Source organism: Musa acuminata, chromosome BXJ3-1, assembly GCF_036884655.1.
Source record: "Musa acuminata AAA Group cultivar baxijiao chromosome BXJ3-1, Cavendish_Baxijiao_AAA, whole genome shotgun sequence".
In the NCBI taxonomy this organism is placed as follows: Eukaryota; Viridiplantae; Streptophyta; class Magnoliopsida; order Zingiberales; family Musaceae; genus Musa; species Musa acuminata.
In genome coordinates, this window is record NC_088349.1 from 7,828,509 (window position 1) to 7,844,765 (window position 16,257).

Here is a 16,257-nt window from a genome sequence, read left to right on the forward strand (position 1 = left end):
CTATAATGTCATGTATCATAATACTATTAGTCAAAACATTATAAGTTTTTTTCTAATTTAACATTATAATTATTCCTAAGCACACATACTATTTAGCTTATTCAAACCCTATTTATCTTTATTTATATTGTAATCAATCTTAAATAGGTCAAACTAAGAAAAAAGATAATTAAGAATGAATTATGTGAGGAAAGACTCATCTATATTCATATCTAATCCTTTAAAATTTGCAACCTTATTATCATATTAAGGATGTAATTATAAATCTCTTGATTAATATGTTAATTAATGACTTATCAACATATTTAAACTTATCTTCTATGGCCCTTAAATATTATTGTAGCACTAGTTGTAAGCAGTAATGAAGTCTTAATTTTATTTATAATTATTATTCTTATAAATATTAGACAGAGCCTATTAGATATTTCTTAAGCATGCATTTCATTAATTAATTTTATAATATTTTTATTAGTCAAGTTTATGAATATTTTAATAAGTGATATCGGGTTAAGATCTAATACATACTGTGTGAACTACGCATGCTCTAATACTAAAAGTATAAGAGTTTATAGAATAAAGTACCACTATAAAATATAAAATAGCATTAATACTTTGATTTTTCAAAATGTAATAAACTATTGATATCATTTATATTTCATATTTAGGTGAAATATTAATGTCCTTAGTATTCATTCAAATTTATTTATGGATGACTAATACCATTATTATATAATAATATTACTATCTTTGAGTATATAATCTTAAACTATAAGGATATCAAAAATAGTATCATCCTACTTCAAATAATTATTTGAAATAGATTCTCCTATCTAAATTTTCTAATTATTTGTGTAATTATAAATATTTTTTTTTTAATGTCACTTAAGATTGATTCGTTAATGTCATTTTATAAGTCATTAATCTAGACCACTTTGGTAACTATAAAATCAATACAATAATGTAAAATATAATTTAAAATATCCTATAAAAGGTAATGTATTTATTATAATTCACATTTGATAAGTGCATCATCTTAACTTATATTTAGCAACTACTAGTTAGATAAAATTTAAGAATATAAGTTACTAATAATATTCACTAAATATCACAAACAAACAAAATTATGAATATATCATATGAGAAAATTATAAAAAAAAATCCATAATTTATATTTTTAAAAATTTTATAAATAACCTAAGCATACCAATTAATCTTATTTAATTAGACATTCCAGATTGAAATAATTTGAATTGGACTAAACCATTTGGGCTACCCAAATTAGACCCAATAGCCAACTCAATCAAAATTAGATTTAGTGAAAATCTAATTTATAAACAAATTGATCAAAAATTGGGCTAAAATTAAGTTTCGATCAAATTTTTTTATTAAAGCATGTCAAATTTATCAACTTTATAGTTGAGGACATAAGTAAAAAATATTTGATTTTTGAACGATAAAACTATAATTTTATTAGGATATATATTGAAAATATTTGATTTTTGAAAAGTAGAATTGTCATAAGGGGATATCGACAGGAATTAAATCATTCGAAAGGGTAAAATAATCTTTTCTTATGTGAAAGTCATAACCATAATTCCTCTTTCTCATAGTTACCATTATGTTATATCGTGCCTATGCGTGCACCTAATCACGTGAGTCCTCACTGATGGTGACCCTATAGTGGTGATGAAACGATGTTCAAATGTCACCTCCAGTCTAAGAAAGTATTGCCACCATCTATCGTTGTCCATCATTCAACCACTACGACTCCTTATCAGGCTGATGACCTTCAATGTGGTTATCAACCCTAGTGTCGCCTAGCGTCATGCACTACCTATGACCATCACGGTGTGCAGCTCATTTGTTGCTTATGTTGTATGTCATTAACATAGCCAGTCGTAAGTCATGCGACGTAGCCTGCTGATGTCATATGTCGATCAGTAGATCATCGCAGTAGCCAATTGCACACAACATCGCTGACATGCATAATAATGACACCACATAAGGCAACTATTGCATTTAGCACTACTGCCTATGGAGGAATATTGTCCACAACAGCAACCAATGATAGTAGTGTTGTGGTATAGGCAACCTCTATATCACAATGAGAACACTCTTATGATCCTTGCAATCAACACAAGACAATGACCAAAGTGATGGCTGAATCTTCATTGGATGCAAAACAACTACCAATAGTAGCAATCGCGCACAATAGGGCTATCACACATCACCAACCTTTGTTACATATAATAACACTATCACCTGTGTAGCTATTGCCCACAATAGGGTTAGCAACCAATGTAGGTTATCGTCCTCAATAATATTATTGCTGACAACAAGTTACCAACGACAACCTACTATTATAATTCTATCCATGTTGCATCGCCCATAAGCAAACGAGAAAAATAGTTAAATAGATTCATATATTAGACATAATAGTCATAAATTAGTTCAAAAATAATATTAATATATGATTAAAATAATGATTCAAAAGATAAATAGATCTATTTTTTTTTATGATTTAAGTCATTTTGATTTTAAAATATAGCTCAGATACCAATTGTAAGCATAAAATTATAATCATACTACTGTTATGCGAAAAAAACTTTAACACTAAAAACTAAAATCCACTAATCATATATCAAATATTAAAATGTATACACATTTCGATATCATTCAAAAAATCTTTTCTAACCCGATAATGCATTGTGTAATTCAATTCGTATGTAGCAATATCGAGTTGCACAGAGAACTAGACTCTCATTCTCTTCTCTTCATATCCTTTAAGTGGGTTACTATAAACAATAGAATAATGACTAAAGAGAGACAAGAATAAATCTATAATATCGTGTATGTTATATTATTATACGTATTTTATATTATTGAGTTCGTAGAAGGTTTAAAGAATAAGAAGTTTAGGATAAATAATTAGAAGACTCCCTCCCAACAAAGTCATCTCACAAGGAATCTCACTTTAAATAAATTTTTTTTCTATTAACTTATAATCATAATTAGAATCTATATAATATATCTTATATAATTAAACATTGTTACATAATCTATCATGCGTTGGCAACATTGAAAATTTATATTGCATCGGTACATATTTTAAAAATGAGTTGATGTTATATTTAAAAAAAAAATTATTTCTGACTTGGATAGTTTATTGCAAATGTTCAAATATTGATGGTAGCATTTCAGTATTTTCAAAATGCTAATCAAATTGAAGTTTATCATTCACAACATAGTATTATCGATTATATATATATATTTTTTTCTCAACCCCTTATTTTATCCTCGTCGCGGACATCGCTCTTGCTAACAAATCACTATTGACCTTTATCATCATTGACTCAGCTTGTTGGCCTTTTGACGTGGTCCTCTAAGAAGGAAGAAGATAACGAATAATTAAAAAGCCAGAAGGAGGAGAATTAGAAGAAAAGGAGAATGAGAAAAAAAATGATATTTATGTTCATTTGTAAATAGATAATTTAGAAATAAAAATAAAATAAAATGAGACGGTAAATAGTAAACAAAAGTTACAAATAATAATCTATATGAATTTTTTTATATTTATCAGAATACTTTATGATATTTTTTAAAATTATAAGATTGTTATTATATATGCTGTTTGTTTCGTTAGGCACTTGCTCATCGAGTCGCTTGCAATTATATTCTTTAATTTTTAACTATATATATTAATTTATTTTTTTTTAATTTTTGAATAAATATAAAAAAATATTAGATGAATAAATTTACCAAACTTTTAGAATATAATTTTACGAAACAATATTTACGTATTTAAAATATAATTTTTTATCTATTATTCATCTAACACTCAAATATTTTATAATTATATATTATTCATCTATTTAAATAATAATTAATAATATAAACGTATTCCTAAACATGTTCTTACTGTTCTACTTGGGCATCTTAAGCTTCAGCCGAAAGCAGCCGTCGGATTTGATCCAACGGTCGAGGACGTGAGTAGCACGAAAATTAGAGAGGCGAGTCGCCGTATGGAGTAGAGGCAACGAATCAATCACCAATATATGATATATGTGAAGGGTTGAGATGAAGTCTCCAAGGCAATATTTGTTGTCGTCGGTGTACCCAATGCTTCCGTGCCCTCGCGGCCCTTTTGATCCTCTTCGGTTTCGCTCTCGCTCGCCGTAATGGCGTCCCTCGATGATTCCGGTGCGTTCCATTCCAAAATATCTATTTTTGCTCCCCGTTTTGTGTTTGAATTAGTTTTTTCGTATTCTCATCACTCAAGATCATCATCATCTTGCGTTGATTTGTATTGCCGATTCAAGGATCTCTCCTCCACATAGTTTGGAAAGTCTATAAATTTCTGTTCTTATTCTCGATTTGTAATATATTAGGTTTTAGGGTTTTTGGGTGTATGTACTAGGTCAATCTGCCATCCTATTACTGCTCTTCCTTCTTTTACGCCCCATTTTCTTCGGTTCAAGATCGACAACTTGGTGGATGTATCTTCAAGCCTAGTCTTAACGAGTTGATCTTGTTCATGACTACCAGAGAAACTATCAACTGATCGGCACATCAGGCACATCGATAAGTTAGGCATATTGGCATCTTTCTTGCCTTTGAGGCCAAGCTACCTTAAACTAGTACTGGTTGATCCCGTCAAATAAGTCTTTGTTACTACGAATTCGTTGGTTGCGTAGGTGGTGGGTTCTGTATGTGGTTCAGATTCTCACCTGGCGTAATAGAATGATAAATGAGCATAAATTTACTGTAGCTACTATAATTGGGTATAATTTCCAACAATTTATTGGGGTTGTGACCATGAATTTTCCTACGATCTTGCCCCTTACGATGAGCAATTTGGTTTATCTTCTCTTGCCAGCTATTTCAGGAACATGTGGTTGATTTGATGGTTTATTGGATTATGAAGCACTTTACAGGGTGGTTTTGACAGACTCATGTTGTAATACATTAGTGTTATGATGTTCTTACAGTTTCCTTGTCATCCCAAAAATGTCCCTTAGCATTGCCAAAATTTTCATTCTTTTTAAAATCTAAAGTAAGTTTTATTATTTTCACTTCATTCAGTTGCTGTAAGATGATAAGAGCTAGGTTATGCATATATACTAATGAAAATATTTTACACTGATGCACTATTTAGGAATGCTGGTGCTGCAGGATTTACTTTTAATCAAACTGGAATAGTTGTGTAAAATGCTCACACTTCCTTTTTTAAATGCTACTTTTGAACTGATGAAATTTGTCTTATATCAAGCTAGGGATAGCCAGATGGCAGTTCTGTTTTAAGTTTTATTTTCTAACCATCTGATCTTAACCTGTTAAATATTCCAGGGAACAAAGCTGATACTTCAGATGTTATTGAAGGTAATAAGGTTCCTGGTTTGCAGGAACAACACGAAGATAGTGGTAAGTGTATAAACCATTTTATTGGAAGTTGTTCCTCCTGTTTTGAGAAATAGTACTTTTTGATTTTATTACTCCAGATGACTTGTAGTCCCAAAAAATACTTCCTTAGAACCTGAGAAGTCTACTTATATTTCATATTACTGTTGCTTTTACCATTCAATTCCTATTCCTTAATCTACTATCACAAAAAAAGGGTGGTATAGTACATTTGGCTTCCATCAACCCATCGTACGGGAAAGTCAGCATATGCAGTTTTTACTTTACAAACAAAGAGGTCATTTTCATTGCTCGAACCATGTTTGCCCAGGTCGCAAAGTGACAATCTTACCGTTCCACCAAGGCTTACCATATGAGTTTTTGTAATGGAACCTTCCATAAGTACACTTTGTCTGGGTCCTGTGCATTTCTGAGAACTTGCAGTATACTGGACAACGTATTCATCGACCTCTCTTTAAATTTTAGTATGTTCACTCTCTTGTGGTTCATTGTTCACTTCTGCTTTTTCTGCATTAATTGCTGGGGACTTGACAAATGCTGTTGTTGATTCAGAAAGGAAAGCTCGGGTTGAGGAAGTTTGGAAGCAAATGAACAGTGGATTGCCAGTTAAGGTGCCCAAACCTTTTGTGAACAAATCTAATTCAACTGAACTTACAACGACAAAGAAAACAATCCCTGTAAGGATGTTACGCTTAACATTTTGTTATCTACTTATCTTATGATTTGACCTTAAAGGTTTCACTTGCTTTATTGATATTTCATAGGATTGGATGTTCACTCTTGGCCTTGCACCAGTAAAAATGGCAGCTACTAAGGATCCACTGGGAAAGAGGCCAGCCATCATACAAAATGGAACAAGTGAGCAAGCCAAGAAACTTGCTACAGCCGCCATTTCAGCTGTTAAAGATGTTGCATCTGCTGCCACTGCTGAAAGGGGAAAAGTTGAAGTATGCTCAGATTTTGTTCATACAAAAATTAGTTCATTTTTCTCTAGTGTACTTTTTCTACCTTTATTTACATCATCCATTATCTGAAACAATGAAGCAAAAAATATGAAATTGTGCATGACTGCATAATGCATAAGTTGTCTGTGATAGATAGTTTGTATTGATTAGATTCATGTGCCTCATAAGTAAATATCGCATGTGTTCTTCTGTTCTTTGGGTCGGTCGTGTTGGAACTCTGAACCGTTGTGTGCACTTCCACATGTATGTTTCATAATGAAGAATGTGCATGAGCTAGAAAGCTAGGTACCTTGTCAGAGAAGCCTTTCTGTTGTTAGGCAAGCTTGTCTTTTAATTAAAATTTTCCTTGACCGAGAATGCAGCTCCAGATTTATACTGTTGATGTGAACTTGTTTCCGGGAGCCCTCTGAATTTTGAGTTGTGCTGTAAGGGCTGACCTCATAGTGATGGAGCCTTCTTGATTTTGTTATCGTGGAGTATCCGGCCCATAAACGACTCCAATTGGATACCTGCTTGTCTGACTTGTTATTGATGAAAATTTTAAATTAAATGATTGCCTTTTAGTGTTCCTTATCATTCAGCAATAAGAATATTGGTTTCCTGACATTTTAGAAGTGCAATAGTGTAGGTAATTGGCTTATTTTAAGACAGATATGGGCTTTTAACACAATTTTTAGATGATCAAATGCTTGGACAAAATTTTCTGTGAATTAGCAACTTTTTGTGCGTTAGGGTGACTACTCGCCATGAAATTGCAATCAGTGAATCTGTAGAATTCAACAAAGTTAAAGTTTAGATTTAGAGAACAAACCTTAGATGATTTTGTATGTAGTCTCCTAGCTTCTATGATCTTGACCCAACATTTAAAGAATCAAAGACTATGCTTGTCTAATTACATCCATTACAAGATTCATAAAATAATCTTTCTTGTCCATTCCTGCAGATAACTGAGGTCCACGATTTTGCGGGTGAAGAAATTGAAGTTAAGAAGCTTGTTGAGGCTGACTCGAAGGAGGCAGCCGAGAAGGCTAGAGTTGCAGGTGCTCCCTCCTCTGCCCTGGACACTATTCTAGAGCAGATAAAGAAAAAACCAAAGCTCAGTGTCCTCGACAAGACCAAAAAAGACTGGGGCGAGTTTAAGGAGGAGAACCAGGGCATGGAAGAGGAGCTGGATGCTTACAAGAAGAGCTCAAATCAGTATTTGGACAAAGTTTCCTTCTTGCAGCGGACAGATCATCGAGAATTTGAACGAGAGAGGGATGCTCGTCTAGCGATGCAGGCAAAGAGGAGGCCAGCTATGAAAGAGGATGACTTGTAGTCGTACATCCATTGTAGTTTGCAGCTATGGTTGTTCTTTACTAGTTGCAACAACTAAAAGAAATCACTGCATTGGTTCAACATAGAAGTAGCCGCATTTTGTTTTGTTCATGCCACCAGATGAAGGAAATAGCTTACAATGTATCCTGGCATTTTCTACCGAGCTGCAGATTTTGCTGTGTGTAAAAGAAACGCCTAAAGCTATTTTTCTGTATATTTATTGGTGAAAAGATGGCATTGCTTCCATCATCGATATCATGTGGTTTTCTTATCCTTGGACTGTTCTTGTTCCGAGTTACAGTTTCTTAAGCTGTATACATTATGGTGCATTTTGCAGTCATGAGTTCATTGCTTCCGAAACTTCCTACATGCATTTACCCAACGATCGCTTCATTGTCAAGCCATTCAATAATTCTGATACTATGTGTAATTTAATGAAGATGGAGAGTACTAAAACATCCAGAAAGCATTCTTGTACTTCAATGTGGTTTGGATTGTACATTGTCTCGATTGATTGATCAATCTTCATTTTCAACTGGACTAATAATGTCAGGAGAAAAAAAACAAAAAAACTGGTCCAATAATATAATCTTAAATAGATGAGAATTATTGGCCTCCCAAACTTGATCGGTAATCGATACCCAACACACGCACACAACTTAGATAATGATCAACTAATATCAAATGGAAAACACCCTCAAGAGGATTTGATTAAGAGTCACGTAAAGATGGAGCTGTGTTCTACAGCGAAGAAGATTCCTCCCTCCCCAAACACATTGCCATCTTCCATGAGCGACTCGATTCGTGAGATTGGTGGGATTTTAATGCGTGTGGGCCTCGTGGACGTGAGGACCACAGCGTACGGACCTGGCCACCGTGTAACCTCAACTAATACTTTTCTGTCCCTTTCGACGCGGGTCAACAATTGGCGGAAGCACGGGCCCGGGAGGTGGGGTCCACTTCCGTGTCCTATGACCGGACAGGTAGATACGACGGGCGGTCGTCGACAGTCGGAAAAAGCTACTGTTTCCCCGGCCATTGAATCCCAGAGCGGAGACCTCGAATTCACGCTTCCATTGTATCGGAAAACTCCAATATAATTTTCTGTAATCTATTTAATCATTTCAAAGCATGAAAAATAAAAGGAGATTCAATATGTGAAGTAGAGGTCGAACGAGATGATGCATATCAATGGACTTGCCTTTTAAAGATCGAACAACAGTGATATCCAACTCGGTAGTAAAGCGTCAAAACCAATTTAGAAGTGGATCGATTCATCTAAAGGACCGGTATTTTTGGACATATTGGATTAAAATAGGAGTACCGTAAAATTTGAGGTGTTTCCTGGAAATTGTCCGAATATTGTTTTTAAAAGTGTTTTCTTTTTTATTTTTTACTTACTAAATCGGTCACATAGGAAATTATTTTTACCCACCCCGAGTCAGAGCATGGCCGCCATGGATCTCGCACTCCCCCCCGAGCTTCCCGTCACCGCCCCCAACCCCTTCTCCTCGGTCTTACCATGAGACGACCCCGAGAGACTGCAGCCGATCTCGACGCGACCGCCGCTCCGGAGATCTCTCGTGCATACCCCGCTCTCCCGATCGAGTCCTCCTCCGGGTTCCATCCCCGTTGAGGCCTCCGTCGAATGCGCGAAGGCAGCTGCTGCCGTGGCGGGGATTGGCGGCGAGATCCCGGGGAGCGAACATGGGGATCGGGGAGTTCGAAGCGGAAGGGGATGGCGGGGAGGAGGACGAGATGTCGGTGAAGGAGCGGGAGGTCTCGGTGAACGGCCTCTCCATGAAGACCTCCGAGGTAGAGGCCAAGCTCGACGACGGCAACATCCAGGAGGCCGAGTCGTCCCTCCGGGAAGGACTCTCACTTAATTACGAGGTTCGAGATCTCTCTCGTCACGTCTCTTAGTTCTCTCTGTAGTTCGTTGTTCCGTGGGAAAGTCCCCGTTTTTCTTGTCTTGACTGCCTGTCGTGGTCTTTTCCAGGTTGAATTCTTGACGGTTTTCCTTTTCTTGTGTTTAAATCTTCCAATGACGTGTCTTATTGTGGCGTTGAACAAACACTGCTTATGCTTGATTGGTTTTTGGAATTCGTTTTACAAACATGCCTTAGGCTACCTTAGTGTGTGATATTTTTTCTTAGTAGAACGAAAAGAAAACGAACAAACCCTTTTTTTTCCGATGGTGGCATTCAGGTTTTTAAACCTGATGCGAAATGTGATATAAATGGGTGAGTATATCATTGTATTTCTTCGGATAAAGTCCTGATCCATCGCAATTTAAGCCATTGCACATATAATCCAGTTTGTTAGAGAGGGAACTTTGTTGCAAGGAACTTAATTATTCAGTATGCATGTAAAAGACTGATGCTTAAAGATAGATTGGCAGTTGTCTTCAAGATTACAACTTTTATTTTAGGAAGCTCAGCAGCAAAGATAGTGAAATTGGTATGCCAGCTTCTATTGTGGTCAAGTTAGCGATTGCAGAAGTTGGCAGGAACCATTTTATACTCTCTTACTTCTCAAAACACAAAACATTGTTTGGACCACCTCAACTAGGATAAACATGAAGACACGAAACTGAACTGGAGTTGATTTAACCTCAAGTGTCACGACATTCAAAAGTGCCTGGATGTGAAAAATATAAAGTTATTTGTGAATTAGAATGTTGTGCTAGAATAAGTTTCTAATTAGGTGCAATATATTGATGGAATGCAGCTGAAATCCAGATCTGCAATGAGTAGCAGTTGGAAGTGTCCCATTTATCACTTGTTCATGTTAGTAATTCTATTGATGAGCTTCTCATCAGTGTTACAATGAGCTTCTCATCAGTGTTACAATGAGCTTCTCATCAGTGTTACAATGGGGCAAAAATATATCTAGGACATGATATTTTTTCTACAATGAGACAAAAAAATGTACGTAGGACATGACATTTTTTCGTAAGCAAAACTATTATAGGAATGCTATTTGTAGCTTGAAATTGGTAATAACCTGGGATAGATGGTGCAATAAAGCTGAGTTCTCAGTGTACCTTGAGGCCAAGGTTCAAGAAATAACCTGAAGTAACAAAACTTTATGGGAAGAGAAACTACTGAACTAAGTAATCCTAACTTAGCATTGTCTCTCTGGAGGATGTACATGAGGGAAGGATACCGGTGATGAGGATCATGGAGGATCTATTTCACACTATTTGTTTCATCTCGGTATTGCTTAATTACAAGAAAACTAGTAGGACAAAACGAATCAGAAAGAAAAAAATGGGATACAGCTGGAAGAAAGATTGAACGAAGGGGCCAGCAACCTGTCCAAAACTTTTGCTTCTTAACTAATATTGCTTTAACAATGTGTTCTTCCCCATCCAATGAGATCTCTGATATTAACAGTCAACATATAAGACTTTTTCCAGAAAATTTCTATCTAGCTTCAAAACCTATGTCCAGATTTATCTAATTCCTGTGGAATTTTGTAGTGAAGGTTGACTTATGATTTCTGACCAGTTTTATTTGGATGCTTGTTTTTCTAATTTGTGTTTTGACTTTTGAAATTGAAAGCTCAAGGTTCAGTGGTTATGGGAGTTTTTAGGTATATTGTTATCTGAGAGCTTTGAAGTTCTACAGTATAGAGGTCAGTTCGATCATTAGTTAGCTGACACTGGATCCCCTCTTTTACATGTTATTTGTACTTACTTTTGTCTTTGCTGTCTCTCTTAATTCTGGAAGGACTTTTATCCTTAAGCTAGAACAGCAGAGAAACAAGTTTGTTGACTAGTTCAACTGGATGCCACTGTCTCCCAAAACCTATAATGTCAATCTTTGTTCATGGTTTTTAGGTTTTTGTAAGATATTCCAAGATGGCAAGCTGCCAACTCTTCCAAAGAAATTCATGGGCACATACTAATTGATAATACTGGAAATAATAAGTTTAATCAAATGTTTGATTGTAGTTTTATGAAATTTGACACTACATGTGTAGACTGTTGATTCCAAAATCTATTACTGAATGATGTAGATTGCTATTAGTGATCAGATAATTTGATGTTGATCCTCTTTCTTTGCTGTTATTTTTGTTTCAAATGCTAAAGGAAGCAAGAGCACTACTAGGAAGGCTTGAATATCAAAGAGGCAACATAGAAGCTGCTCTTCGTGTATTTGATGGAATAGATCTTCAAGCTGCCATTCAACGTTTGCAACCTTCTCCTGAGAAGCCTCCTTCGAGGCGTAGCCGCTCACATAGTGTGTCCATACATTCGGTGTCCCAGCATGCTGCTAGCCTTGTTCTTGAAGCCATCTACTTAAAGTCCATGTCTCTACAGAAGCTAGGCAAAGCTACTGGTACGAGCTGTTACTCATCAGTCATTATCTGTGCAATATGCAGAGGCGTTAACATATGAATCACAATCTGCTTTTTCCTGTGCAACGTTATGTCTTGTAATTCTCTGATGTTCTGTTGGTAGCCTACTTAAGAAATATATTTTTTTGGCTCCATGTAGAAGCTGCTCAAGAGTGTAGAAGTGTCCTTGATGCTGTGGAAAAGATATTCCAACATGGCATACCTGATGTTTTGGTTGAGCAAAAGTTGCAGGAAACTGTCAGTAAGGCTGTGGAGCTCCTTCCAGAGCTCTGGAAGCAAGCTGGTCGTTATCAGGAGGCTCTGGCTTCTTACCGGCGTGCTCTTCTAAGTCAGTGGAATCTTGATGATGAATGCTGTGCAAGGATTCAGAAAAGATTTGCTGTATTTTTGTTATATGGCGGGGTAGAGGCTAGTCCACCCAGTTTGGCATCCCAAATTGATGGTTCGTTTGTTCCAAAAAACAATTTGGAAGAAGCTATTTTACTTCTAATTATATTATTAAGGAAGTGGTACCTTGGCAAAACCCAGTGGGATCCATCAGTAATCGAGCATCTTTCTTTTGCTCTCTCCATGTGTGGTCAAACATCTGTACTTGCTACGCATTTTGAAGAGCTCATTCCTGGAACATATGCACGGTGTGATAGATGGTACAGTTTGGCCCTATGCTATAGCGCAGCAGATCAGAATCATTCCGCATTGAACTTATTAAAAAAGTTATTAAGAAAGGATGAAAGTCCTGATTATATCATGGCATTGTTATTGGCTGCTAAGATCTGTAGTGATGACTGCCTTTTTTCAGCTGAAGGAGTAGAATATGCTCGGAGAGCTATAGCAAATGCTCAAGTTGCATATGAGCATTTAAAGTGTGTGGGTCTTCGTTTTCTAGGTAATTGTCTGGGAAAACTGGCTAAAATTGCCTCCTCAGATCATGAAAGATCTAGCTTGCAAAGTGAAGCTCTGAGATCACTTGATGAGGTGGTATCTCTCGAGCGCCACAACCCAGAAATACTTTTTGATCTAGCTCTTGAATACGCTGAACAGCGCAACACAAATGCTGCACTCCGATATGCAAAAGAATTTATTGATGCAACAGGTGGATCAATATCCAAAGGATGGAAGTTGCTTGCTTTAGTTTTATCTGCTCAGCAGCGTTACTCAGACGCTGAAATTGTCATTGATGCAGCACTGGATGAGACTGTTAAATGGGAACAAGGGCCTCTACTTAGAATCAAGGCAAAACTAAAAGTGGCTCAGTCCCTACACATGGATGCAGTTGAAGCATATCGCCTTCTGCTTGCTCTTGTTCAGGCCCAAAGAAAGTCCTTTGGATCTTTCAAGAATATTATAGAGGTTTGCTTGAACTTTCCACTAACTTCTATTTTGATAATTTCCACACATATATGTATATACTTAGCTGCCCTTTGTTCTACTTACTATATCTGCTGATCCTGTGTGTTTGTGTTTGTTACCAAAACTTATATATCTCCACAATTAATATTGTCTGGCCGTTTTTGTGTTAGTTTATAATGATAGTATTTTCACAAATACAAAGAAATCCACTATATGTTGATAAATAATAGTACCACTTTCATTTTAAAGTTTATTTTATGTGCACAAAGACCAAATAAACTCTCTTGAGCATATGACTGGAAATGAGATATTAGTTGTGCTTGTATTCATGTTTTTCATTGACCAGATTATTAATTTGAAACAACTTCATTATGCATTATAGAGCGACTTGAAGCCAAATAATACATATTTAATAGGATATGTTATATGAATCCAAGTTCAAGAAAGTGAAGGAAGAATTACCTAATTTCTTGTTCTTGCTAAAAAAGAACTATAAAAGTTTATATTAATGATCTTGGATGTACTTCTTACCGGGATGATTATATAAAGTTTATGTTGGTAAAAGTAGTTAAGGTATATGATGATCTTTTATTCTTCTTCTGTGATCATTAGTTGGTTTCTAACACATTTCTAGTTGTTCTGAAGGGATTGATTTGCTTTTCAATTGGCTTGTAATAAGCCCCGACAACAATGGATATTTATGTCAAGGAAAATGAGATATACTGGGTATTGTGTATTCCTAATTGATCTTCTAGACATTATGTGAATCGATGGTAGTTGGAAAGATAAGTGAAATGAAGACCGGAGGCTAGCTTTTCTGACTTGCGAGTTGTCCTTACAATAGCAATCTTGAAAATTTTAGAAACTCTAAAAAATATAACCGCATGCTGATTAAGATTTGTTTGCCCTCTTTTTATAGTAACTTCTTAATCTGATGTTCTTTCAGGTTGAGGATGAAAATGTTAGTGAGTTTGAAGTTTGGCGAGGTCTTGCCAATCTGTACTCTGGCCTTTCACACTGGAGAGATGCTGAGATATGCTTGGAGAAATCTAGAACACTGAAACCTTACTCTGCTTCAACTCTGCATATCGAAGGTACTAAAGATCATATTTTTTGAAAAAAATGATCTCTCTTGAGTTTCTTGATTGGTTTCTCAGTTGCATCCATAGAAAATCTTGTGAAGGTGCTTGTTGCTGCTAATTCTTTGTCATATTAGTTCTTTAGTGTATTATTTAAAAGTGAATGGTCATCTTATTCCCATGAAGTGTGAGACTGTAAGTTAGATATGCCAGCTCCTTATACAACAAAATTTAATTTATGCACCGTTCCTCTTAAAAAGAGATTTCTTTTTTAATCTGTGCATTCATCGTATGTTCCAACTGCAGCATTTAAAGGCCTTTATAGACCTCTAAGCAACTATTGTTTGCCACGTACCAAGAGAAGTCTTCATAATAAAAGAACTGTTGCTTACTGTATTTTTTTTATATTCATTTGTACTGTCTTTTGGTGTAATATTTGGAAAATCTGCATTCTTCAAAATCTCTGGGAAATTATGGCCTTTATAATTGTATGTCCTGAATTTTTTTAATTAGTAATTACATTAACCAGCTGCCACCACCTTTGGTTCAATTTCAAAGTGTTAAAGAAACATCTACCACAATTTGGAATTGGTAAAAATGCGATTGTCTTTGTTTATGTAATTCATCAGGTCGGATGCTGGAAGCCCATGGACAGATGCAACAAGCATTGGCTACTTATGGCAATGCCCTCTCAGTGGAGCTCGACCATGTGCCTAGTAAGGTATCAATTGGTGCTTTGCTGTCCAAAAGAGGCTCAAAATCTTTGCCAGTTGCTCGAAGCTTTCTTTCAGATGCCCTAAGACTCGAACCTATGAATCGGCTGGCATGGTATTACTTGGGAGTGATTCACAGGGATGAAGGTAGGATGGTTGATGCGGCAGACTGCTTCCAGGCAGCATCACTGTTAGACGAATCAGATCCTATAGAGAGTTTCAGTTCTCTTTTATAAGCATCCAAGGATCCGTTCCCATTTTTTTCTGGTTTTACATTACCTGCGTATTGAATTGGATATCAGTTGTAGATTGTATTTATTAGAGCTTAGTCTGGTGGACATTTTCTTTTTCTTTTCGTTTGTTTCTTTTTTCCTTGTAGTTGAATGCCGTCTGTTGCTGCTTTGACAGTCTATTATATGAAATATGAGATGCTTTGAGAGGAATTTCTGTGACATGGTTACAACTGGATCTGCAATCACTTACCTTGCTGCTATTGGTATGAGCGTTCTTCTTACTGCCAATATGCCGCTGGGGCTTGCAGCCAAACGCATCTTATGATCCTTAAAACATAACATTCTGCTTGCAGTTGTACAGTGGTAGCATGAGTTGTCTGGCTAGTGATCCTTCATTTTCTGTCACTGTTTAAGTTGTAAATGAACTCTATCAACCTTTTTATTACATCAGTTTGCTCTTTGTCATCCATCATGCTCCCACAGGTTCTTTATGTTTTCTTTTTTGATCTACTAAGTTTATGGAGTGCGTTCAGCTTAAATTGACACTATTCTCTTGTGCTAATTTTGCTTCTGTTTTTTTGTGTGCAAAAGAAGTCTCCTTCCCTTGGAAGTCTTAGTTCTATTCTAATTTTGTCACTGTACTTTTTGACCAATACCTCTTTATTATCTTTTATTGCACATTCTGTTTCTAAGAGATTACAGAACTCTAAACATATGGCAAGCCCAATTGCATCTAACCACTGCATTTGAATGAAATGGAAGATTATAATTGGCAAAACAGTATTACCTGAGATGGAGAAGATAGCACTTTTAGTTT

The 16,257-nt window shown here is 35.8% G+C and overlaps 2 protein-coding genes across 3 annotated transcripts; both read left to right on the forward strand.

The window, feature by feature from the left end:
* Window positions 1-4,052: 4,052 nt before the first annotated feature.
* LOC103994437 (uncharacterized) lies at window positions 4,053-7,946 on the forward strand. Of its 2 annotated transcripts, XM_065135111.1 has the most exons (6): window positions 4,137-4,200; window positions 5,347-5,421; window positions 5,729-5,882; window positions 5,971-6,095; window positions 6,183-6,365; window positions 7,327-7,946. In XM_065135111.1, exons 3-6 carry the CDS (start codon window positions 5,771-5,773, stop codon window positions 7,699-7,701), a joined length of 795 nt encoding a protein of 264 aa, XP_064991183.1. In that variant the 5' UTR covers window positions 4,137-4,200; window positions 5,347-5,421; window positions 5,729-5,770; the 3' UTR covers window positions 7,702-7,946. The 2 variants fall into 2 exon arrangements, with proteins under 2 accessions (XP_009413053.1, XP_064991183.1); XM_009414778.3 differs by lacking the exon at window positions 5,729-5,882 and having other exon boundaries at window positions 4,053-4,200.
* A 1,189-nt stretch (window positions 7,947-9,135) lies between these two features.
* On the forward strand, window positions 9,136-15,650 carry LOC135628894 (protein NPG1-like). The gene is made up of 5 exons (XM_065135853.1): window positions 9,136-9,593; window positions 11,797-12,046; window positions 12,205-13,415; window positions 14,362-14,509; window positions 15,124-15,650. Exons 1-5 carry the CDS (start codon window positions 9,408-9,410, stop codon window positions 15,441-15,443), a joined length of 2,115 nt encoding a protein of 704 aa, XP_064991925.1. The 5' UTR covers window positions 9,136-9,407; the 3' UTR covers window positions 15,444-15,650.
* Window positions 15,651-16,257: the final 607 nt, after the last annotated feature.

What these genes read in the sequence shown, in the direction of transcription:
- LOC103994437 (XM_065135111.1), top strand. Translation starts at nt 5,771, where the DNA reads ATGAGTTTTTGTAATGGAACCTTCCATAAGTACACTTTGTCTGGGTCC. An exon ending in CGACAAAGAAAACAATCCCT is followed by an intron (nt 6,096 to 6,182) that starts GTAAGGATGTTA and finishes GATATTTCATAG; the next exon opens with GATTGGATGTTCACTCTTGG. An exon ending in CTGAAAGGGGAAAAGTTGAA is followed by an intron (nt 6,366 to 7,326) that starts GTATGCTCAGAT and finishes CCATTCCTGCAG; the next exon opens with ATAACTGAGGTCCACGATTT.
- LOC135628894 (XM_065135853.1), top strand. Translation starts at nt 9,408, where the DNA reads ATGGGGATCGGGGAGTTCGAAGCGGAAGGGGATGGCGGGGAGGAGGAC. An exon ending in GACTCTCACTTAATTACGAG is followed by an intron (nt 9,594 to 11,796) that starts GTTCGAGATCTC and finishes CAAATGCTAAAG; the next exon opens with GAAGCAAGAGCACTACTAGG. An exon ending in CTTTCAAGAATATTATAGAG is followed by an intron (nt 13,416 to 14,361) that starts GTTTGCTTGAAC and finishes ATGTTCTTTCAG; the next exon opens with GTTGAGGATGAAAATGTTAG.